Source organism: Bos taurus, chromosome 3 (genome assembly GCF_002263795.3).
Source record: "Bos taurus isolate L1 Dominette 01449 registration number 42190680 breed Hereford chromosome 3, ARS-UCD2.0, whole genome shotgun sequence".
NCBI classification, from domain to species: Eukaryota; Metazoa; Chordata; class Mammalia; order Artiodactyla; family Bovidae; genus Bos; species Bos taurus.
In genome coordinates, this window is record NC_037330.1 from 113,024,115 (window position 1) to 113,047,373 (window position 23,259).

General features: G+C 50.2%; 1 protein-coding gene across 3 annotated transcripts in view; it reads left to right on the top strand.

Annotated features, from left to right (window-relative positions):
* SAG (S-antigen visual arrestin) overlaps positions 1–23,259 on the top strand; it is a 41,423-nt gene that overhangs the window by 11,321 nt on the left and 6,843 nt on the right. For all 3 annotated transcript variants that reach the window (XR_009492798.1, XM_010803842.4, NM_181000.2), the window contains 11 exon segments: positions 379–509; positions 4,876–4,936; positions 7,291–7,335; positions 9,425–9,618; positions 10,879–10,938; positions 12,557–12,633; positions 13,672–13,807; positions 14,772–14,856; positions 16,752–16,824; positions 19,197–19,334; positions 21,409–21,486. Coding sequence is in view for 2 of the 3 variants with exons in the window: in XM_010803842.4 (XP_010802144.1) it covers positions 447–509; positions 4,876–4,936; positions 7,291–7,335; positions 9,425–9,618; positions 10,879–10,938; positions 12,557–12,633; positions 13,672–13,807; positions 14,772–14,856; positions 16,752–16,824; positions 19,197–19,334; positions 21,409–21,486 (1,010 nt within the window). In the remaining variant the exon portion in view is untranslated.

Here is a 23,259-nt window from a genome sequence, read left to right on the forward strand (position 1 = left end):
TCTACCTTAATTGCCATGATACATCGTCAAGATAGAATTTTAAAATCAATCTGGCTTACTGTGATGATACCAAAGCTTAGTCTCAAAGTAAAACCTTCTCATGGGAATCTATCTGAAGTGAGTTTTACTAAGAAGTGAGGTTTGCTGGTGAGGCTTACTAAGAAGTGTATGAGCCTTATCAAGAAAAAATAAATACCTTTAAAAAAAAAAAAAAAAGGAGCTCACTAGTGAAATACAAACCAGACAAAGGCCTTATTGAGTCAAACGTGGATATCGAGGTAAAAGGGAATGTCTAATGCCTGCACAGTATCTCATGAGTAGGTTTTATTCCGATAATGTTGTAGATGTTATATTTAGGATGGCTCTACCTTTCTGCAGCCCTGTAACACCTGACGTACACCTTAAAGTGGAAGAAACTGCCAGGGTCAGTTAACACGGCAGCCAGTATGAAGGCCAATAAGCCCGCACCAAACCACGTTATCTTCAAGAAGATCTCCCGTGATAAATCGGTAAGTGGGGCAGATGTGAGGGGCTTGAGTGATGATTTTTTTTTTAAGGAGCTTTTTGAATAGATGGGATCAATATCAAAACCCTGTGAGGTCAATGGAAGCGATGTGAGTGTCATCCATCTCTGTCTGCTGGATGATAGATGAGATGTAAAGGGATGACTTGCAGAAACAGTACTTCTCTTCAATCTCAACAAGACTTCAGCCCCAGGACCCTTCATTTTCTCCTGATCTCTCAGTGCCCAATCCCTCTCCTCCAATTTTACTCTTTTTCTAGCCTTGAACCCTTGACTTACATTTCAGACGTTGTTTTGGTAACGCCTATAATTTACTTGGGCCTTTTTCTACCGTCTTGCCTACCTGCCTGGGGAGAGCACTGATGCTGGGTCATGCAATTCTCTACCATCTGGCACCCACCCCAGGCGCCAAGCTCTCCACCCTAATGGGCCTCCAGGACCACTGGATGAGGGCGCGTCTCTCGAGGCTCCACAGTGCTCGCTGTGGCTGCACGGCCACCACTGCCCTGGCACCCTGCATGCCCGGCAGAGGTGATGCCACTGTTGGCTCCACCAGGGGGTGGTAGGCGGTCTAGATGTGCATGTGAACTTCCTGGCCTGGGAGACCCAGTCGAGGGCCCACCCCACAGCCTCTGGGGGTGGTGTCTCCTTGCACGGCTCGATGGATTCTCAGGGCTGACAGTCTAGTTCTGTGCCATCCATTGCAAGCTGCACTTGTAATTTTAAATTTTTCTATTAGCCATGTTAAAATGGTAAGAAGAAACAGGGAATTCATTTTAATACTACATTTTATTTAACCCAATATAACCAAAAAACTATCATCTCAACATGTAAACAGTATAAAAAGTATTGATAACACTTCTTTGTTCAGTCACCAAGTCATGTCTGACTTTGCAGTCGCATGGACTACAACACGCAAGACTTCCCTGTCCTTCACTATCTCCCGGAGTTTGCTCAATCTCACGTCCATTGAGTCAATGATGCCATCCAATCATCTCATCCTCTGTCATCCCCTTTTCCTTTTGCCTTCAATCTTTCCCAGCATCAGGGTCTTTACCAATAAGTCGGCTCTTTGAATCAGGTGGCTGAAGTATTGGAGCTTCAGCTTCAGCATCAGTCCTTCCAGTGAAGATTGATGACATATGTTAAATTTATTTTCTAAGTTGTTGAGACCTGGTATGCGTTCTACATTCACAGCACATGGCAATTTGGTGTGGCCATATTTCAAGTGTTGATGGCCACCAGTAGATAAATATTGGAGGATGTGGACCTAGGTCAATCTTCTGGTTGACTCCTGAAGCCTACACTGGGCCTGAAAGAAACTCTCAGAAGCTTCTCATGCCTCACAGGCTCTGCACACTCTCTCCTTCCCCTCTCCTCTCCTCCCTGAGGATCTCCATCACTTCCATCCAGTCCTCTGATTCTTCAGGGTGACAAGTCAGGTACCCCGAAATATTTCATCCTCCCAACTCTTTTCCAACTTGTGTCTTTCCAGTGAACTTTATCTTGACTTCCGGCAAAAGAAGAGAGAAACCACTCCTGCTGGGCATTATCACTTTTTCCTTATTCCCACCTAGCTAGACCTCCATTGACCTGGGAAACTTAGAATTTTTGTATTTAGGAGGAAAAAATGATTCATCCACGACTCTCTCCGTATTAGGATCATTCCCACTGCAAGTCTTTGTCTGGCCTCGGGCGTGGTGTGCCAGGGCCCTGGGTCAGTTTCTCTCCGAATCTCTCCACTCCTCCATCTTCTACGATCTTCATCCTCTGGCTGGTGGCAAGACGGCTGCCCCAGCTTCAGGGAACTCACCTTCACTTCCTTCCAGAAGGAAAAGACTGTTGATTCCTGGGGTCTCTTAAGGGTGAGGAGGTATTTCTCCAGAAGACTTCTCTTTACCTCGTTGGTCAAAACTGATTACATGCCCACCTTCAGCCCATCCTGAGCCAAAAGAGTGGGAGCAGGCCATTCAAGAATCATCCTTCATGATGGATATTAACTAAATTTATTGTGGCTATTCAGTTCAGTTCAGTTCAGTCACTCAGTTGTGTCTGACTCTGCGACCCCACAGACTGCACGCAGCACACCAGGGTTCCCTGACCATCACCATCTCCCGTAGTTCACTCAAACGCTTGTCCACTGAGTCGGTGATGCCATCCAACCATCTCATCCTCTGTCGTCCTCTTCTCCTCTTGCCTTTAATCTTTCCCAGCATCAGGGTCTTTTCAAATGAGTCGGCTGTTCGCATCAGGTGGCCAAAGTATTGGAGTTTCAGTTTTAGCGTATAGCTTTGTGGCTATGGCTTTGTGATTTACACATACATCGTTATATTGTACACCTTAAACAATATGTCAATTATATCTCAGTAAAACTGGGCAGGGAAAAGAACGATCCTCTGGGGTGGCCTTCTTAACACAACCGCTTGGGGATGGTGCGCCCTGGATGCGATGATTGGTGACTGTTATCCAGGAAGATGTTGTGCGTGGCTGTCGGATGGGTAAGCAGCAGACCGGCTGGAGCCTCGCCTCATCCACCCCACTCTCCCCACCTGCTCCTGTCTCTTCTCCTCATTTGCAGTTGCGGCAGAGGACGTGCTATTGCTTCCACTGAGGTTCATGCTACTTACAGCCTGGGTCGTGGCCCACCACCTCCTCTGGGTCCGATCCCAAAGCCTCCTCCCTCTGGGGCCATCTCTCTTTCTCTACCAGTACCATCCTAAGCATGACAACAAGGACTGACCTCATGCATCTTAAACACAAGAAAAAGAACAGCAAATGCCGCTTGACCCCATCTCCTTTCTAGCTCTCCTTCCTTCACAGCAAAGCTTGAAAAAGAGGAAGACATTCTCTGTCCCCCTACCGTCTCCCTTCCTGTTCATTCCTCAGTTCGCCCTCCTCCCGACCACTTTCAGCTGCCTACCTGGCTTTCCTCTCGCCAACCCCTTCTCCACTTTGCTGCCAATGCAACCAGAGCCTCAGTGTTCTCCTCCATAAAACGGGCTTAATCCCTAGCCCATAAAGTAGTTGTGAGGATTAAATGAAATAATGTGCTCCATGTACTTAGCTTGGCGCCTGGTACAGGACAAGCACCACGTACCCCTTATTGCAGGCCTTTCATCCTGTTTCAAATTCTTCCACATCCTCCTGGAATCTTTAGGGTCTGGTCCTGTAAGACCCTTTCTGGCCATTTGCATCCCCATTTGGTGGCTACGCACCTGCAGGTGAAACCGTAGGCAGTTCCAGAAGCGTTTTCTTGGCTCTGGGCATTTTACACACTGAGTTTTTTTTTTTTTTTACCCAGAAAGCATCCTTTCACCATAAGCTACCCCCAGCACCTGGTTATGATCAGGTGCTTCAACATCAATCACACAAATAACCTTGAAGCCACGGAGATACATTCCTGGATGACCGCTACAGGGGAGCAGATATAGGAGATGATTTAATGCCAACAGAAATTATTTTAAGTGTCCACGGAAAGAGACATATGAATTTCAGAGGCTTGGGGAAGAGGGAGCTAGCCAGGATCCATGCATTCACTCACTGATGCACTTAGCAAATGTTGATTAAATTCCTGCCTGTACCAGACACTGCGCTAGACACGGTGATGGCTGCAAGATGCGTGAGAGAATTCTTACCACCACGGTCACAGTGCCATGGCTTAAGGTGGTGGGTGGTGGTGAATCCAACCCACGCTCTCCCACAGATGGGGGTGGTAAAGGGACCTTTGCTGCCAGGGGCGTTGAAACGGACAGGACAAGGGCTGGGAGATGGTTATCTGTCCCCAGCCAGGACGCTTTCCCCGCTTCTTCAGGTGTACGTGTATAGATGCTCACCTGATAGGATTTCAGGGACGCCAGAACATCTGCCTCTTGCTGAGTCCAGAAATTCTTCTAACAGTGAGGAGAAACATTTCAATCACAGCGAGAAATGAAAGGTTCAACGTGTAAACAGCTGACAGGAGCCTCATGCACATAAGCGTCACTTTCCACGAAAGAATCAGCAACGAATCCACCAAGTTTGCCTGGTTGACAGGAGACCTGGGCTCGGTGGGAAAAGGCGGGGAGAACAGGGTCTTCCTGAAGAGATAGGAAGAATTCCTTGGAGCAGTTTCAGGGGCTGAGAAAAGACCACACCTTGCCCGCAGTCCGTCGTCTCTGCCTACAGCCTTGCCTACAGCCAAGCAGGGCGAGAGGAGGACAGGGAGGCCGAGCAGCAGCGCCAGGCGCCTCCCCTTCTCCAAACGAGGGCAAATGTTTCCGTTGTTGCTGTTTTCCCTCTTCCGTTGTTGCGGATTTTTAACATGAATACCTGCGGGTACTTTGACCACTGAGAACCCACCTCTGTTCTCACAGGTGACCATCTACCTGGGGAAGAGAGATTACATAGACCACGTTGAACGAGTAGAGCCTGTGGGTAAGTCGAGTTTGGGGTGAGATTCTTTTTAATGTGTTTATTTATTTTTTGCTTGCACTGGGTCTTTGTTGCTTTGCACAGGCTTTCTCTAGTTGCCGCGAGCAGGACTCCTCTCTAGTTGCTTCTCATCTCGGTCCTTCTCTGGTTGTGGAGCATGGGCTCTAGGCACGTGGGCTTCGGTAGCTGCAGTTTTCGGGCTCAGTAGTTGTGGCACACGGGCTTTAGTTTCTCCCCGGCGTGTGGGAATCTTCCCAGACCAGGGATCGAATCAGGGTCCCCTGCATTGGCAGGCAGATTCTTATGCACTGAACCACTAGGGAAGGTCTAGGGTGAGACTAGTTTTGTGTTTTTTTTAAAAAAATCTGACTTGGTTAATAATCTAATCAAAGAAATGCAAATTAAAACATCATCCAGGCGCCACCGGCTGATTGGAGACAATTTTAAAGAGCGTGAGAGAGACAAAGGACTCATCTCTGGAGTATATAAAGAAAGCTCAAAACTCACCAGTTGAAAACGAAAACAAGATCCAATTAGGAAATAGACAAACAAAACGAAAAGACATTTCACTGAAGAAAATATACGAGTGGCACGTGAGCACACAGGAAAATGTTCAACAACAAGAAAAGAAGAAGCATGTCCAACAGCATTAGTCGTTAGGGAATGCAAATTAAAACCACAATGAAATACCATTGTACGCCCGTCGGAATGACTGAAATCAAAACAGTGACCATACCAAATGCTGGCGAGAATGTGGAGACACTGGATCACTCAGGCGTTGCTGGTGGGAATGTAGAATGGGACAGCTACTCTGGAAATCAGGTTGGCAGTTACTTTAAAAGCTAAACATATGCTTATTATATGACCCAGTTTGCATTCCTGGACATTTATCACGGAGAAATGAAAGATTACGTTCACACAAAAACTTGTATGTGATTGTTCACAGCAGCTTTATTTGTCATGGCTCCAAACTAGGAAGAGCCAAAATGTCCCGCAATAGGTGAATGAGGTTAAATACGCTGGGGCATGTCCATGCCTTGGGATGCTACTCGACAGTGGAAAAGAATGAACTACCAGGGACTTCCGTGGTGGTCCAGTGGTTAAAACTCCGGGCTTCCACTGCAGGGAGCATGGTTTCCCATCCCTGGTCAAAGAATTAAGATCCCACATGCCACAATGCACCATCAATTTTTTTAAAAAATTTTTAACTCAATTTTAAGTTAAAAAAAAAAAATGAATGAACTACCAACCCATGCTACAGCTTGTAAGTGTCAGGGCACTATGATGAGTGGAAAAAGCCAATCTCAAGAGGCCATATGCTTTACGATTCCATTTTTATAACATCTTAGAGATGACAACATTATAGAAAAGGAAAACTGAATAGTGGTTTCAGGGGGCTAAGGTTGGTGGGGGGAGGTAGCTGGGTGTGACTACAAAGGCTCAGCCCCGGAGGGAGATCATTATGGTGAGGGGACAGTTCTTTGTCCGCACTGCCGGTGCTAACACAAAATCTCCATTTGATAAAACGACTTAGAAGTATACACACACTGTACCCATGTCGACTTCCTGGTTTTGAGATTGTATGCAATTATCTAAGATGTAACCATTGGAAGAAACTGGATAAGGGATACATGGGGACCTCTCTGTGCTATCTTTGCAGCTTCCTGTGAATCTATAATTACTTCAACTCAAATTGTTCTTTGTTTTTTTTTTTTTTTTAAAGAGTGTAAAAGACTGGCAATTTAGGCAGTAAGATGAGCATGTCCTTCAGCAATGTCCTTTCTAGAAGGTCATTTGGCATTTATATTATTAAAAGCCACATTCAATTCTACCGTGGATAGAGATTTATCTTTAAGGATGTTCATTGTGATTTACTTATAATGGGGAAAATCAGAAACATCCTAAATACCCTAACAAGAGAAGCTTGATTAAATAATTTATAATACATCTGTTCATTGGAGCAAATGTGTGGCCATTTGCTCCAATTTAAATGATTAATACATACTATGTGAGTGTGTGTGTATGTGTGTGTGAATAGATGTTTGCAATATACAGTTGAGTGAGGAAAGCAGTGAGCTGAACGGTATAATAGGATCTCATTTTTTTTTAGTGAAAAGTTTTACATAAGTGCATCTAATCTGGATAAATCTTTCTGCATCAATATCTCAACAATGGGTGTTTCTGGGTAGTGGAAATGGGGTGACTTTTTTCCCTTTGTTTACTTCCGTTTCTAAGGTTCCCGTAATGAACATGGATTCCATGTGATGTTCTCTCACACACACACACACACACACTTCAGGAAGTCTCCAGCCTCCTCCACATCCTCCACCCTCACTGTTCTCTCTCTCTTGGTTTAGATGGCGTCGTGCTGGTGGATCCTGAGCTCGTGAAGGGCAAGAGAGGTGAGGGATGCTCCTCCACCTTCCAGGGAGTGGGGGTCTGGTCTCGGCTCGCAGCAGGAACGGGATGTGTGTGTGTGAGCGTGCAAGAAGAGATGGGGAAGCCCTTGCACACCCATTCTCACTGCCAGCGCCTCGGGCCTCTCATCCACACTCCCCTGTACGATCCTCGGGACATGGGCTCTGTCCTCACCAGAGCCCACTGTCCACATCTCCCAGAAGGAGGTGGAAACTCAGGGAAGCCGCTTGCTCGAGCCGACCAGATAAGGGATGGCAGACGGAGCCCAGAGCCCAGGGCTACCCCTCCGCAGACTGCATGCTCACGCCCCTCTCCACCGTGTCCTGTGGTTCCATGTCCAGGCAGACTCAGGAGGGCTCCTTTCTGAGTTTACCTGAAAATCGAGGCATGGAGGCTGCTGGAAGGCAGAGTTTTTTATGCTGACTCGGGTGGTTCTTGGCTTCCCAGGTGGCACTCGTGGTGAAGAACCCGCCTGCCAGTGCAGGAGATGTCAGGACCTGGGTTCCGTCCCTGGGTCGGGAAGATCCTCTGGAGGAGGGCATGGCAACCCACTCCAGGACCCTTGCCTAGAGAATCCCCGTGGACAGAGGAGTCTGGGGGGCTACAGTCCATGGGGTCGCAAAGAGTCGGACTGAAGCGACTTAGCACACGCTGGTGGTTCTGGACCACAGCAGCACAGCATGCTCAGTGATCTCTGGCTGCTGTGAAGTGTGTGGCAAGGAATTTGATGCTAGTAACGGTTGTGTAAATTAAATGAGAGCCCATCTGAGTTATCACTCAGTTCCATTCAAAAATGTGCCTCTTAGAGTCGTTGCTGTCGGCAACCCACAAGGATTGTTCCTACCCCTAGATGTGCTCTGGAGTATGTCAGTTGTAGGGCCCTCAGCATCCCGGGGACAGGGCAGAAACAGGCTGACAACTGCCCTCCTCTGCTTTCTCCGGAGAGCCCTGCTCCTCTCTTATACCAGGAGGAGCCCAGTTCCAGCCCTGAAAGCCCACACGCTTGGCCAGGAAAGCATTTTCCGGAGAGGCAGGCATAAACCAGGTCATCTCTGGGCACCTTGTTCCTACAAATGTCGGCTGAGGGATAAGCAAGTGATCAGTGACTCTTCTGAGCTTAGCGCCAAGGGCACTTATCCTTGAAGCGGACATAGACAAAATCCTCAACCCACGGCTCCCAAGGACGTGGGTGGACGTGCTTTCCGTTCAAGCACAGGGCACCTCGTGCAGTTATTTAGCACATTAACGCAGCTGTAAACAGTCCACCCTCAAAACACATGTCGTTCAGTCGCCAGGTCATGTCTGACTCTTTGAGATCCCGTGGACTGCAGCATGCCAGGCTTCCTGTCCCTCACTATCTCCTGGGGCTTGCTCAAGTTCACATTCACTGAATCACTGATGCCATCCAGCCATCTCATCCTCTGTTGCCCTCTTCTCCTCCTACACAAGAGGTGTAGTCTCATATAATTCCTCTGGTCCGCCGGGGGCACCATTTACATCCGTCTAACCACAGTGAATTTTCACAAGTGCGGCTGATTTAGAGAAAGCTCGATGAAGTTTCCGAGCCATGTGAAAAGACGGATTTCCTCTGGGACTTGGTTTCATCTCTCCACCTGGTCCCTGAGCGCCAGCTCACTCCCCTCGCGGCCACGCCCAGATCAGGCAGTCCTTTCCCTAGCTCTGTTTCCCCTCTGCTTCTCACCTTCCCTCTCAACTCTAGACAGACCTCCCACCCTCAGACCCTGAGTGACCTCACCCTGCTGAAAAGCCTCCTGAGGTCCCTGAGCTGGTGGATCAAGAGGGAAAGTGGGGAGGATGTGGGAAACAGTGGAGTCAGGAGACAAAATCTGGCCTGTCTGAGGGGCCTCGCTGCCCTCCAAGCCAGCCCTTTGGAGTAATTAACGCAAGCCAGAGGGAGGGAAGGGCCAGCTGGGTGGTGAGGTCCCCAGGTCCCATCCCCTCGGGATGCTTTAGGTTGAATGCCGAGACCACAGGCAGGCGGTGTCAGCCCAGGCAGGGGTGCCGGGCCGACCGACCGACTGGCCAAGCGCACCCTTCTTGTCTCTCTCCCAGTGTACGTGTCTCTGACGTGTGCCTTCCGCTACGGCCAGGAAGACATCGACGTGATGGGCCTCAGCTTCCGCAGGGACCTCTACTTCTCCCAGGTCCAGGTGTTCCCTCCCGTGGGGGCCTCGGGCGCCACCACGAGGCTGCAGGAGAGCCTCATCAAGAAGCTGGGGGCCAACACCTACCCCTTCCTGCTCACGGTGGGTGACGTTGCGCGCCCCCATCCCCACCACTGCACTGGTTCCTTCCGCCCCCAGCACCTTGTGATGTGACCGGTGGCCAAGGAACGGGGCCAGAGAAATGGCTTCACATATGCGGGCCTTCAAATTGCACCCTTCTATAACTGAGGAAATTCTAGATTGCCTGGGCTGTCATTGTCTTTTTTTTAAGTCCTTGAAAATAGCCTCCTAGCCTTTGAAGGCACGGTTTCAACCTACAGTTTAAATATTTAAACTGCATCCGACCACCTAATTATACGTGCGTGTCACGCCTTCACTCTATAAAAAGAAAGAAGTGCCCCTCAGTTGGCCCTGAGGAGTTTCTAAGCAGGCAAGAGTTCCCCGTGAGCCAGGAGATCTTAGTGAGATGAGATCCTGGCTGTAGCCTTGAGCACAGCCTGGGGGGGTCACGGAAGAGAAATCCCTGGTGGAACCGAGGGACCCTGGGGCCAGAGTGCCTGCCTCTGATGACTCCATCCTGGACTCGCTGTGGGGTAGCCACCCTCTTCACTAGCATGTTTATGGGTCTTAGGATTACATATTCCTCCAAAGTTATACAGTTCACTGACACAAGCTACGACAAGAATGAACCTTGAAAATGTGATGCTAGGTGAAAGAAACCAGTCGCCTAAGGACAAATGCTGTGTGATTCCACTTACATGAGGGATCTGGAGGAGTTAAATTCATGGAGACCGAAAGTAGAAGTGTGGTCTCCAGGGCATGGGAGAGGAGGGAATTGGGGAATTGATGTTTAATGGGTACAGAGCTTCTGCTTGGGATGACGGAAAAGTTCTGGAAACGGATGGTGGGGACCATTGCAGGACAATGTGAATGTCATTAATGCTGCTGAACTGTATGCTTAAAATAGTCAGGTTTATGTTTTGTGTATATATATATATTATATGTGTGTGTGTATACATATATACACATTACATATATAATACATACATATACATATGTATTTATGGGCTTCCTAGGTGGCACTAGTGGTAAAGAATCTGCCTGCCAATGCAGGAGACACAAGAGACTCAAGTTCAAGCCCTGGGTCAGGAAGGTCGCCTGGAGGAGGAAATGGCAACCTACTCCAGTATTCTTGCCTGGAGAATCCCTTGTTCAGAAGAGCCCGGTGGGCTGCAGTCCATGGGGTCACAAAGAGTCAGACACGACTGAGCGTGCATGCATGGTGGAATACATGAGGAATAACATTCTCTGAAAGAAATGATCTGTTGTCTCTTTCCACAGTTTCCTGACTACTTGCCCTGTTCGGTGATGCTGCAGCCAGCTCCGCAAGATGTGGGCAAGGTTGGTTCCAGAATGAATCCCAGGGATTCATTCATTCCTTCAAAGGGCTTTTTAAAATAGCCTCTTTTTTTTTTAACAATCTGTTTTATTTATTTATTCTTTAATTTTAAACGTTTTATTTTGTATTGAGGTATAGCCAATTAACAAGCAAGGTTGTAATACTTGAGCCTCTTGTTGTGGAAGAGTTCAGACACACCCCAAAGTAGAGAGAACGGATAACAGATGAGTCCATCACTCACCTTGCGCATTTCCTAACCGTGAGCAGCCCTGTGAGTGAAACAGACGATCTCTCTCCTCCTTGAGAAGGCTTGGGTGCTGGTCTAGGAGCACGCACAGGAGCTGCTCAATATGAATAGAGAGAGAGAAGTGATAAGCGTTTCACAAGGAAGGAACAGCACATGCCCCAGGTAGACAGGTGGGAGAGCTCAGCTTGGTGGGAAGCGGCATGGGGTGGGCGTGGAGCGGCGCGGCGAGAACACAGGGCTAAGAACTCCAAGTGCTGGTGGGTACGGATGCGTATTTATTTTCAAGCTAGGTTTTAGCGTTGTTGAGAGTCCACAGTTTCACAGGACTAGTAGGACTGTGACTCACGTGCTAGCTGGTGGAGGGCCCATCCCCACGCTGGTGCCCCCATGCCCACCGTGTCGTGTTAACACAAGAGAGAAGGAGGTTAACGTGGGGTGGGGGATCATGCTGGGGCCAGGTGGGGAGCGGGCAGAGGGGCTGGCAGATGCATCTGTTCCACCCGTGCAAGATTTTTTAATTTTGTTGATTTAAAATTCAGGAGCCTTCTCTCCAAGTTCCATTTCCAGCTTCTCTTCAGAAGTTGGGAGAGCTGCCAGTGCCAGGTCCCCTGGCAGCCTGGCCATGCTTGGCTGCAGCCGCAGAGCAGCTGCCCGCCGGGGTCGGGCGTTGGAGCCCCAGCAGGGGTGTCCGTGGGCCCCCGCGGGCCCTGGGAGCACTGCGCCTGTCCCCAGCTGCAGGCAGTGGACCGTCAGTAACATAACCACATGGCCACTTCCGAGGGCAGCTGACCGAGGGCGGGCTGGACGCCATGAGAGGCGGAGGGAGGCGAGGACAAGTCAGGATGCCTGACTCACCCTCTGCAGCTGCTGGTGGGGCACGGCCTGCAGGCTGGTGCCCTTTGCTAAGGCCTCAGGGCCCCTGGCACTCTCCTTGCACTAATGCCATTATTTCATCATGAGTACACTTCCAGATCTAGTCTTTATTTTTTTAAGGTTTTTTTTTTTTTAATGTGGACCATTTTTAAACTATTTATTAAATCTGTTACAATAGTTAAAAATTTTTTATTTTATTTTTCGGCTGTACCGGGTCTTCGTTATGGCCTGTGGGCTTAGTTGCCCCGTGGCATGTGGGATCCTAGCTCCCCGCTCAGGGAACGAGCGCATACCCCCTGCAATGGAAGGCGAAGTCTTAACCACTGGACCGCCAGGGATGTCCCCAGATCAAGTCTTACTGGTGCAGCTCTGAAAAGCAGATGGCTGATGTAGAAAAAAAAAAGTGCCACGAAACATCCCCCCGAGTGTGCTGTGACCCCATCCAGCTCTGGAAGGGAGGTGCAGACCGCAGCCCTGTCTCATCTCTTGCCCCCTTGCAGAGCTGTGGGGTCGACTTTGAGATCAAAGCATTCGCCACGCACAGCACAGATGTGGAAGAGGACAAAATTCCCAAGAAGTAAGAGTGTGGCTGTGGGAATAGGTGAGGGGTCTAGGGTTAAGGGGTGGGGGTAAGAAACCGCCCCTTACTTTATGTTTGCAAGACAGACTCTTCCCACTAGGCTGGTGTAGTGGGAACCAGGTCAGGACCATCAGGAGGGACCATCTACAGTTGGGGTGGGTGTCCATGGCTGACCATCTAGTGGGAAGGCAGCAGAAAATAACAGGAGCGTTCAACCTCAAGGGTTCGTGTAAGCTCCTGAAAGCCTCCACAGCCCCTTGAGTTTCCTTCTTCTTTTGCATTTTGTTGTGGTGGTGGTACACATAACACGAAATTGACCATTTTAACCATTTTCAAGGGTACAGCTCAGTGGCATTAAACATAGTCATTACCTTGTATAACCACTTGTATACTGTCTGCTATCTATATATAGCATTTGGGATATATATAATAATACATATGGGATATATATATATATGATGATATATCTATCCTGAATGCTATATAAATGATGATAGCATTTGGGAAATATCCCCAAACTATCTGTATCCCAAATGCTATCATCACCCCAAACAGAAACTCTGCCCACTAGGCAGTGACTCCTGTCCTCCCAGGCCCTGGCATTCATTTTCCTTGTTCCTGAATAAGGTTTCCAACTGTGCCCTCAACACTTGCCCCTCATACTCAGCATTCACACTCAGAGGACACCTGTACTGAATGGCAATGACAAGGCATCAGATTTGTAGAGAGTTCTGAAACCTAACGTAGGCACACATTCCCACCGCAGCTTCACCCCAGAGGAGCCCGAGCCGGGGTCCTCACGGAGGGTGAGAGGGGCCTGCGGAGAGCAGATGGGTCCACACCACCCTCGAGGCCCCTTCCCCCAGACCTGACCCGGCTACCAGTCCTTCTGCATCCATCGGGAACATCCCCGAGGGATCCTAGCCTGGGGATGAGGCGGGGGGTGGGGGGTGACCTGGTGGGCCATCCTGAGGAGGCCCAGGTGCTGATCCTGGGACCGTCCGTGACGTCTCATCCACGACGTCTCATCCGCAGGAGCTCCGTGCGTTTGCTGATCCGGAAGGTACAGCACGCGCCACGCGATATGGGTCCCCAGCCCCGAGCCGAGGCCTCCTGGCAGTTCTTCATGTCGGACAAGCCCCTGCGCCTCGCCGTCTCGCTCAGCAAAGAGGTGACTGTGGAGCCGGCCTGCGGGGAGCCCGCCCAGGCCCTCAGCTGGGGGTGGGCTGTGGGCAGTCTTGGGTGTAGTGGTAAATACCGACCTATGAGGATGACTGAACTTTTTCATAACTTGGAGTCAGTGAAGGTGACCCTTAGACTAGGGCCAAACTGGCCTGCATTCTACTCATCATGGGTCCCGGCAACCTGGGGAAGGCTTGCTCCCCCCACCCATCGCTGCCTCAGGGAGCCTCTTAGTGCCGCGTCAAGGGGTGTTACAGATTGTCTGCTTCCCTCACACTGAAGTTGGGCAGTAACGGTAAGGGGGTGGCTGTGTCGCGTGTGAACGTCATGGCCAAGAAAGGTGAAGAACCGCTGGCCAGAGCTGTCTCCGGTCCCTCTGGTCAACAAGAGTCACACACACATTGACAGAAGCCCAGCAGACCGTATGTGTGCATGTGTGTGTGTACACGCGTGTGTGCATGCATGTGTGTCTATGCATACATGAGTGTGCATGTGTGGTGTGCTCGCATGTGTGTGCATGTATGTCTGCACGTGCATGCATGTGTGTGCATGCGTGTGTGTGTGTGTGTGTGCAACAACATGCCCGTCTGGTGTAACATGGAGTCATCACTGGACCAGCTCTACCTCTGCCCCCTCACCACATTCTCCTCTCTTTTCACTCATTCTGCCCCAAATAACTTCATAATCCCGCTCAAGCGCCCTGCGGCCAGCTCTGCGTGACACTCAGGACTTGGGTGTTGTGGCTGGAGCCCATGCCATCTCCTCGGCCTCCCACACACAGGGCAGAGCCTGCTCCAGACACATCCCCACAGGAGCCACGATGCCTTCACCTTGCCTTCCTCAAAAGCGTGGGAATTCAGCCACTTTGCCTCCAGTTGAAGGACTGGGATGAGTTTAGAAAGACATGACCAGGCTCTCTTCCCCTTTTCTGTCCCATCTGCTAACTTCTTCAGATCTATTACCACGGGGAACCCATTCCTGTGACCGTGGCCGTGACCAACAGCACAGAGAAGACAGTGAAGAAGATTAAAGTGCTAGGTAGGACCTTCTGCTCCAGGCTGGACGGCAGAGCCTTGCAAGTCCCCAGTGGCCATGTTTCCCGGGTCTCTCCTCTGGTCTCTCAGGCCCTCCTGGGTCCTTGGAACCTCCCGTTTGTCTCTGTTGTCAGGGCAGCAGGACCTTAGAGGAGGAGGTCCCTTAAGTGTCCTCTCTGTAGCCTCCTGCTCAGCTTAGAGCCGTCTTCCATCCTGGGACAGCACCCCCGAAAGGATGTCTTCCCGTCCTTCCTTGTCCTGCCTTCCTGGAGGGTCCAGGTCTCGGTGGGGAGGGAGGAGGGGGAGGGTTTCCCTCCTGCACAGAGTAGTGGGAGGGACCTAGCCTGGGAACCCTGGGCTCTCCTGTGGGCTCGTGCTGTGCACATCCTCTCAGAGTCCAGCGGGCAGTCACAGCAGGCCTTCCTGGTCTACCGTCCCGGGTTTCATGATCTGTTGATTGAGTGCACTGGACATGCTTTGTAAATGGTCATCCCCACTGTCACTGCTGCTGTTGTGTCACCATGTAATGGCCCGGCCTCCCGTATATTCGGGAGAGGGGCCTCTGACTTACTGGTCCACTGGGCCAGCACACTGCCTCAGGTCAAAGGGCGTCAAAGTGAGGGGGGTGCTCCGTGAACTCGGTCTCATGTGGGCGAAGTAAAAAGACGTGATAGAATGACCTGGAAGGGAGACCTGTCCGTCCACTTCTCCCTCAGGCCCTTGATGACCGAGACAGACTTAGGGTGACCAACCGTCCTGGGTTAACCAGGACCCAGGACCAAGGACTTCCAGTGCTGAAACGGGCCAGTCCCAGGCAGACCGGGACAGCTGGTTACCTAAGTGCCATCCACTACGTTCCTCTCTCCCTCTTGTCCATCATAGATAAGGCTCAGGAATCGGATGCACTCATACTGAAATATTCTAGGTTTTTCTTAGTGCTAATATACGTGTTTACATTAAGGCTTTGTTTTTATGTGAGTTTAGTTTCTATGCCTTTAAGTCTCTGTAGGACCTGGTGTGATTTATTTAGCATGTTGTATGTAGTGTTCCCTACGGTATTTCACAAAGCAGCAGGATGGAGAAAGTACCATTTGATAATTATTTTTTAAGTTGTTTCTCAAAATTTTATGAATACTAACATCTGGACCCCTAATGTTTGAAAGAAGCTATTGAATTTCTGAAGCCAGATATTGAGAACTTTGTATAGGCTATGCGCTGTGTTGATCAGTTTACACAAATTATTTCTTTTGATTCTCAAATTTGATTTACATGGAAATTAAAAATCATCTTTTTGAGGGCTTCCCTGGTGGTTCAGGAAGCTCCATACTTCCATTGCAGGAGGTGTGGGTTCAATCCCTGGTTGGAGAAATTATTCATGCTACAAGGTGTGACAAAAAAAAATTAAAAATCACCTTTTTAATCATCATAACAACTATATAAGTTAGATGCAGTTATCACCCCCATTTTGCTGATGGGGAAATTGAGGCTCAGGAAGTTCTACTACCCCAGCGCTGATGGCTAGGCAGGGATTTGAGCCCAGGTAGTCTGGCCCCAGAGCCCACCTTCCTATCCACCACACCACAACCACAAACAATTGTGTGCTGCACAATTCATCAGGCAAGAATACTGGAGAGGGTTGCCATGCTGTCCCCCAGGGGACCTTCCCGACCCAGGGATGGAACCTGCCTCTCTTATGTCTCCTGCATTGGCAGGCGGGGTCTTTACCACTAGCGTGGCCTGGGAAGCCTGGCCTGAGGCCAGAACAGGTATCTCAGCCTTAAAGCTGAGCCTGAGAGGTGCACTCAGATGGCCATTAGAGAGGGAAGGCCAGCCAGGTCCCCCAGAAGGCAGCATGCAGGACCCCACACCGAGCCTCCCTACGCTGTCCCCCCTTTGCAGTGGAGCAAGTGACCAACGTGGTTCTCTACTCGAGTGATTATTACATCAAGACGGTGGCTGCGGAGGAAGCACAGTGAGTAGCGGGTTGGGTTTCTATTTCCTGGGCGGTTCCGGCTTCTTTGTCAAGTTCCCCTTTTCGGTCATTGCTGAAGAAGGAAGTAGAGCGGTCAGCCGGCTACCCAGCCTGCCACGTCCTTCCCCTTTTCTCACTTCAAGGGCTGCAAAGTCACAAGAGTTCTGAGAGCTGGGTCGAGCTAGGAAATGATGGGGAGCAGAAAAAGGAAGCCTGAATCGTCACAGCGGGAAGGGCTAGAGCTTTCTATTGATCCTTAAATAAGTGGGTAGGGATGGGATACTGTTTCTGACCCCCAGAACAGGTCATCAAATAACCTGTCAGCCCACATGAGGGTTCTCTATCTTTTGATCTCCACAATCTGAAAATCTGGTACCATGATGAGGAGATTAGAATGCTATCTCAGTACTCCACCACTTGTCATGAGTGACTTTTCTCCCTCCATTAGAATAAAAATCAAATGGAAAACAAACAAACAGTAAAACCCAAATGAGAATCCTGCGATGGCTTCTTCACGGTGCAGCAAGAGACCTGACCGGTTTTGCTTTGTGCTAGGCACTCAGGTTCACAGCTTTCGGGGGGTTACCAACCCCCCCACCCAGGAAGGATCATTTGGGAAGGTGTTTTCCTGTTTTCCAAGCCCCATTGTAGGACAAAAATACTCTCATCGTTGGAGGAAGGCGGTGGAGTGAGGAAAGACAGCAGATTCAGCAAGAAAACATTACATAATATTTAAAAGGCCACTTCGGGATAAACTGTTACTTAAAGCAGAACCTGGCCTGAGTTTACATCTCAGGGGAGAAGAGGCAGGAAATGAACCTCTGACTGCCTCCGCCAGGCCAGGCCCGGGCTCAGTTCTACTTTCAGACGGCATCCTTGCCCATATCGGTGCCTGGAAGTCTTCCTGGCTCACCTGTTGGCATGTGCCCAACAACGATAGGAGGAAATGGTCCCCAGCGGAGGTTTCCCCTAATATACCCCATTATCCGGTCCTCTTTTCAGCTCATTTTGCATCAAAGAGTCCCAGAAAACTGGACACCATCCTCAGTACCCTCAAAAATGTGGGAGTGAAAGTGAGGCTCTGGGGGCTCTGGTAGGCAGGCCACCTGGGAACCAGGTCAGCCCTGATGCCCCTGCTGCTACCCGCCACGCAGTCCCAGATCCCGAAGGTGCTGGGACGTGGCCAGGTGGGGCTTTGGTCCAGGGTCTTGGCAGAGGCTGTTGGCCAGGGTGCAGCAGGACAGACCATAGTCCAAGCCCAGCCCCGGGGCCTCTTTCTACGGTAGTTATGTTGACAAGGTAATTTCTGCTTCTGTCACTCTGCTGCCCAAACCAAGCTTATTAAGAGAAGATTCCCCCCAGTCCCAAATGCAAGGATGTGGGCCACCTTGTCTCAAGCAGGATTCTGTAAAGGGTGTGCCCAGGAGCCTCTTGTGTGCACTTGGAGGCTAGAGAAGCCACAGCCGCCTTCAACTCCCCAGGGAGATAGAGGAGGCTGGCAGTGGGGCTGCCCGTCTGTCTGGGGGCAGGCTGAGGAAAGGGCCCGAGGCTGGCTCCTGGGCAGGGCTTCTGGGGCCCTGTCTTCTCCTGGCCGGGCACAGGGACGAAGGTTATGCCAGGAACATGGCTAGAGCCCGCCTGGGCTCTGCGATCAGAGAGCCCGTGAGGCTGCGCAGTGGCTGTTGGCATAGGCCTAGGGGCAGCTCGCGGCAGCAGAGCTGACTCTCCAGCTTCCGATGCTGCTCTGTGAGCTGGGGACGCTGCCTGACCTGGGGAAACCACACTGAGGTGTCCTCCACTACACCCAGGCCCACCGTCTGGCAGGGGGTCCCTGTGTCTATCAGATGCTGGGGAACGCCCTGCCTGGTTGGTGATGGAGGAGATCTGGGGGAGAAAGAGCCTGTGCTGCTATGAACCCCAAACCTCCCAGTCTGTCCAGCTCACATCGGAGACTCCCAGGGCACACATTGGTCCTCCTGACCGGGACGACACCCAGCCCGGGCTCTCTGCTGGTACTGACCAGTCGCCCTGCAGCCCATCATGTGCTTCATGGAGTCTTGGGAGAAAACAGGGTGTGGTCCCTGATCCTTGGGCCAGTTGGTCTCACTTCACCCCACAGAACATTCCAGAAATTCAGCCATGGGAGCAGGCTGAGAAATGCTCCAACGTTGCTGCCAGCCTGTTGTGAGACGTCACTCATGCTCTCCTCCTTCTCATAAGACATGCACAGCCCCTCTGGGCTGCCTTTCCCACAAGTCGCGGGGAACGTGGGTTCTGGGAACTGCGTGAGCGTAGACAAGGTCTCCTGGGGGCCCCGGTGGCCTTAAGCCTGTAAGAGCAACTGGCTAAATTGGCCGTGTTTCTTCCTGCAGGGAAAAAGTGCCGCCAAACAGCTCGCTGACCAAGACGCTGACGCTGGTGCCCTTGCTGGCCAACAACCGTGAGAGAAGGGGCATCGCCCTGGATGGGAAAATCAAGCACGAGGACACGAACCTGGCCTCCAGCACCATGTGAGCCCCCGAGACTCGGTGCTGGGGGAGGTGGGGGGAAGGGCTCTGTGCTCCTTCTCGTCCTAGTCCTGGGCTCACGGCTGGCACGTGGTGTGGTGGCCGGCGGTGCAAAGCCAGCACTCAGTGGCCCAAGCGGGGATCCCTCGCCCGCGCCTGCCATGATGTAGCGACTGCAGCTCTGGGCTCTGGAGACAGCCTTGTGCCGAAGCCCCGCTCCCTTGCTCTGTCTGGGCCACCCCATCAGCTGTCTGAGCGAGGACCTCAGTTTCCCCATCCTTAGGGTATGAGAGCTGACATGGATTACGGGAGACAGGCCACATCAAATGTGGGGCCCAGCACACAGCGAGTGCTCCAGAAAAGTCAGCTAGTACCTCTGAGAAATAGCATCAGCTAGCATTGAACTGAGTGCCTCATGAAGGATGGAAACATCATTTATTCATTTCCATCTGGAAAGGTAAGGAACAGGGGGTCCTGAGGGCTATGGACGTCAGCTCAATTTAAATGAAGCTAAGCACTGATCTGCTGACCCAGCTCAGAATGTTGGGCTGAATTGAGCCAGCGGATCCAGTAAAAACTAGATCGAAGCTTCTAAGTCAAATACCCCTGCCACTCCTCACTGCCCTCCGGGGCTTCTGTTCCTGGGAGCGTGTGTGGGATGAGCCCTGAGGGTTGGGGTAGGAACTGTGACCAGGCTGGGGGCTCACTGCCAGCTCCCCATACCACCCCCACCCCCATCCTGTGTGACCCACGGCCCCAGTAATCGCCTCCAGGTGATGCTGTCTGGAAAAGCTCTGAGACGAACAGCTGGGGCAGTGAACATCAGGCAGAAAGGAGGATCATGGGAGTCAAAGGGTTTCTGAGGACGATTTTCCAGCTGGCGTGTTAGATTCTAAGCATGTCTGTGAGCTCTGGGAGATGGGCAAACAGGAAGACAACACTCTAGATCCAGGAACTCAGGGGTGAAGGAATCACAAAGTTCAAAATGGCATGTGCGTTTGTAAAGACCTTCTGTGATTCGTGGAGTAGTATATAAACAGCCCGTCTCTCCATGCTTTCTTTGGTAAGAAAGGTGAATTTCTACTCATTTCATGGATGAGGAAATTGAGGTTTCACCAGATGAAAGGCTCAGCCAAGGACACTGGGTCAGTCAGTGGTAGAGCAAAGCCCATCCCTAGTCCCCAGCCTCGAGTTGAGGCTTTCAAATTGTGGTGCTGTGGAGAAGATTCTTGAGAGTCCCTTGGACAGTAAGGAGATCCAACCAGTCCATCCTGAAGCAAATCAGTCCTGAATATTCATTGGAAGGTTTGATACTGAAGCTCCAATACTTTGTCCACCTGATGAGAAGAGCTGACTGATTGGAAAAGATTCTGATGCTGGGAGAGCCTGAGGGCAGGAAGAGAAGGGGGCAACAGATGATGAAATTGTTGGATGGTGTCACCGACTCAACTGACATGAATGTGAAAGTCGCTCAGTCTTGTCTGACTCTTTGTGACCCCATGGACTATACAGTCCATGGAATTCTCCAGGCCAGAATACTGGAGTGGGTAGCCTTTCCCTTCTCCAGGGGAACTTTCCAACCCAGGGATCAAACCCAGGTCTCCTGCATTGCAGGTGGATGCATTCTTTACCAGCTGAGCCACCAAGGGATCCCAAGAATACTGGACTGGGTAGTCTACCCATTCTTCAGCAGATCTTCTCGACCTGGGAATCGAACGGGGTCTCCTGCATTGCAGGCAGATTCTTTACCAACTGAGCTACCTGGGAAGCCCATGAGTTTGAGCAAACTCCAGGAGATAGCGAAGGACAGGGAAGCCTAGCATGTGACAGTCCATGGGGTTGCAAAGAGTTGGATACAACTTAGTGACTGAATGATGACAAATCCAGAGCCCCCGATCCACCGAGTGTCAGGGCTGCCTTCCAGCTCCCCAGTGAGGACGCAGCAGAACATGAATGATCTGGTCTCTTGGAGAGGGTGGCCCCCTACTTGGGGAGCCTAGGGAGAAGGGTTGATCCATCGGGTCTCTGCTTCCTACTGCTCCTCTGCACTCTTCCATTTTTCTTTTCTGTTGAACAGCATAAAGGAGGGAATAGACAAGACCGTCATGGGGATCCTGGTGTCTTACCAGATCAAGGTGAAGCTCACGGTGTCAGGGTGAGTGTCCACGCCCCAACATGCCACCTGCTCTGTCTGGCTGTCAGCCATCTGAATGGTTTTGTTCCCCAGCAATTGGGAGACAGAAAGCAAGAAAGGTCCACAAATTCTACCAATTACATGGTAGGGTTTGAGAAAGACTCTATTTGTCTAGTTTCACAATTCTGCCTGATGTAACATTACAGAGAAAAAGGTAGAAAAGCAGACTGCAAAACACATACACTACGGGTACCTCCTTGCAGTCCAAGGGACTCTCAAGAGTCTTCTCCAACACCACAGTTCAAAAGCATCAATTCTCCGGCGCTCAGCCTTCTTTATAGTCCAACTCTCACATCCATACATGACCACTGGAAAAGCCATAGCCTTGACTAGACGGAGCTTTGTTTGCAAAGTAATGTCTCTGCTTTTTAATATGCTGTCTGGGTTGGTCATAGCTTTTCTTCCAAGGAATGTCTTTTAATTTCATGGCTGCAGTCACCATTTGCAGTGATTTTGGAGCCCAAGAAAATAAAGTCTGTCACTGTTTCCATTGTTTCCTCTTCTATTTGCCGTGGAGTGATGGGATCAGATGCCATGATCTTAGTTTCTTGAATGTTGAGTGTTAAGCCAGCTTTTTCACTCTCCTCTTTCAGTTTCATCCAGAGGCTCTTTAGTTCTTCTTTGCTTTCTGCCATAAGGGTGGTGTCATCTGCATATCTGAGGTTATTGATATTTCTCCCAGCAATCTTGATTCCAGCTTGTGCTTCATCCAGCCCAGCATTTCGCATGATGTACTCTACATATAAGTTAAATAAGTAGGGTGATAGTATACAACCGTGACATACTCCTTTCCCAATTTGGAACCAGTATTTTGTTCCATGTCCGGTTCTAAATGTTGCTTCTTGACCTGCATACAGATTTCTCAGGAGTCAGGTAAGGTGGTCTGGTATTCCCAACTCTTGAAGAATTTTCCACAGTTTGTTGTCATCTCCCCAGTCAAAGGGTTTGACGTTATCAATAAAACAGAAGTAGATGTTTTTCTGGAACTCTTGCTTTTTCTATGATCCAACAGATGTTGGCAATTTGCTCTGTGGTTCCTCTGCCTTTTCTAAATCCAGCTTGAACATCTGGAAGTTCATGGTTCACGTACTGTTAAAGCCTGGCTTGGAGAATTTTGAGCATTACTTTGCTAGCGTGTGAGATGAGGGCAATTGTGTGGTAGTTTGAGCATTCTTTGGCATTGCCCTTCTTTGGGATTGGAATGAAAAATGACCTTTTCCAGTCTTGTGGCCACTGCTGAGTTTTCCAGATTTGTTGGCATATTGACTTTAGCACTTTCACAGCATTATCTTTTAGGATTTAAAATAACTCAACTGGAGTTCCATCACCTCCACTAGCTTTATTTGTAGTGATGCTTCCTGAGGTCCACTTGACTTTGCATTTCAGGATGTCTGGCTCTAGGTGAGTGATCACACCATCATGGTTATCTGGGTCATGAAGATCTTTTTTGTACAGTTTTTTCTGTGTATTCTTGCCACCTCTTCTTAATATCTTCTGCTTCTGTTGGGTCCCTGCCATTTCTGTCCTTTATTGAGCCCATCTTTGCATGAAATGTTCCCTTGGCATCTCTAATTTCCTTGAAGAGCTCTCTAGTTCTCTTCAGAAAAGCAAGGCTGCTGGGAAATGAGGTCACAGTGTGTCTCAGGAGGCTCCATCCATGATGGGGGGCCTTCTCGCCCCCCAAAATCATTACAGGACTGGGTAGTCTCCTTTTCACACTAGAGCACAGATATC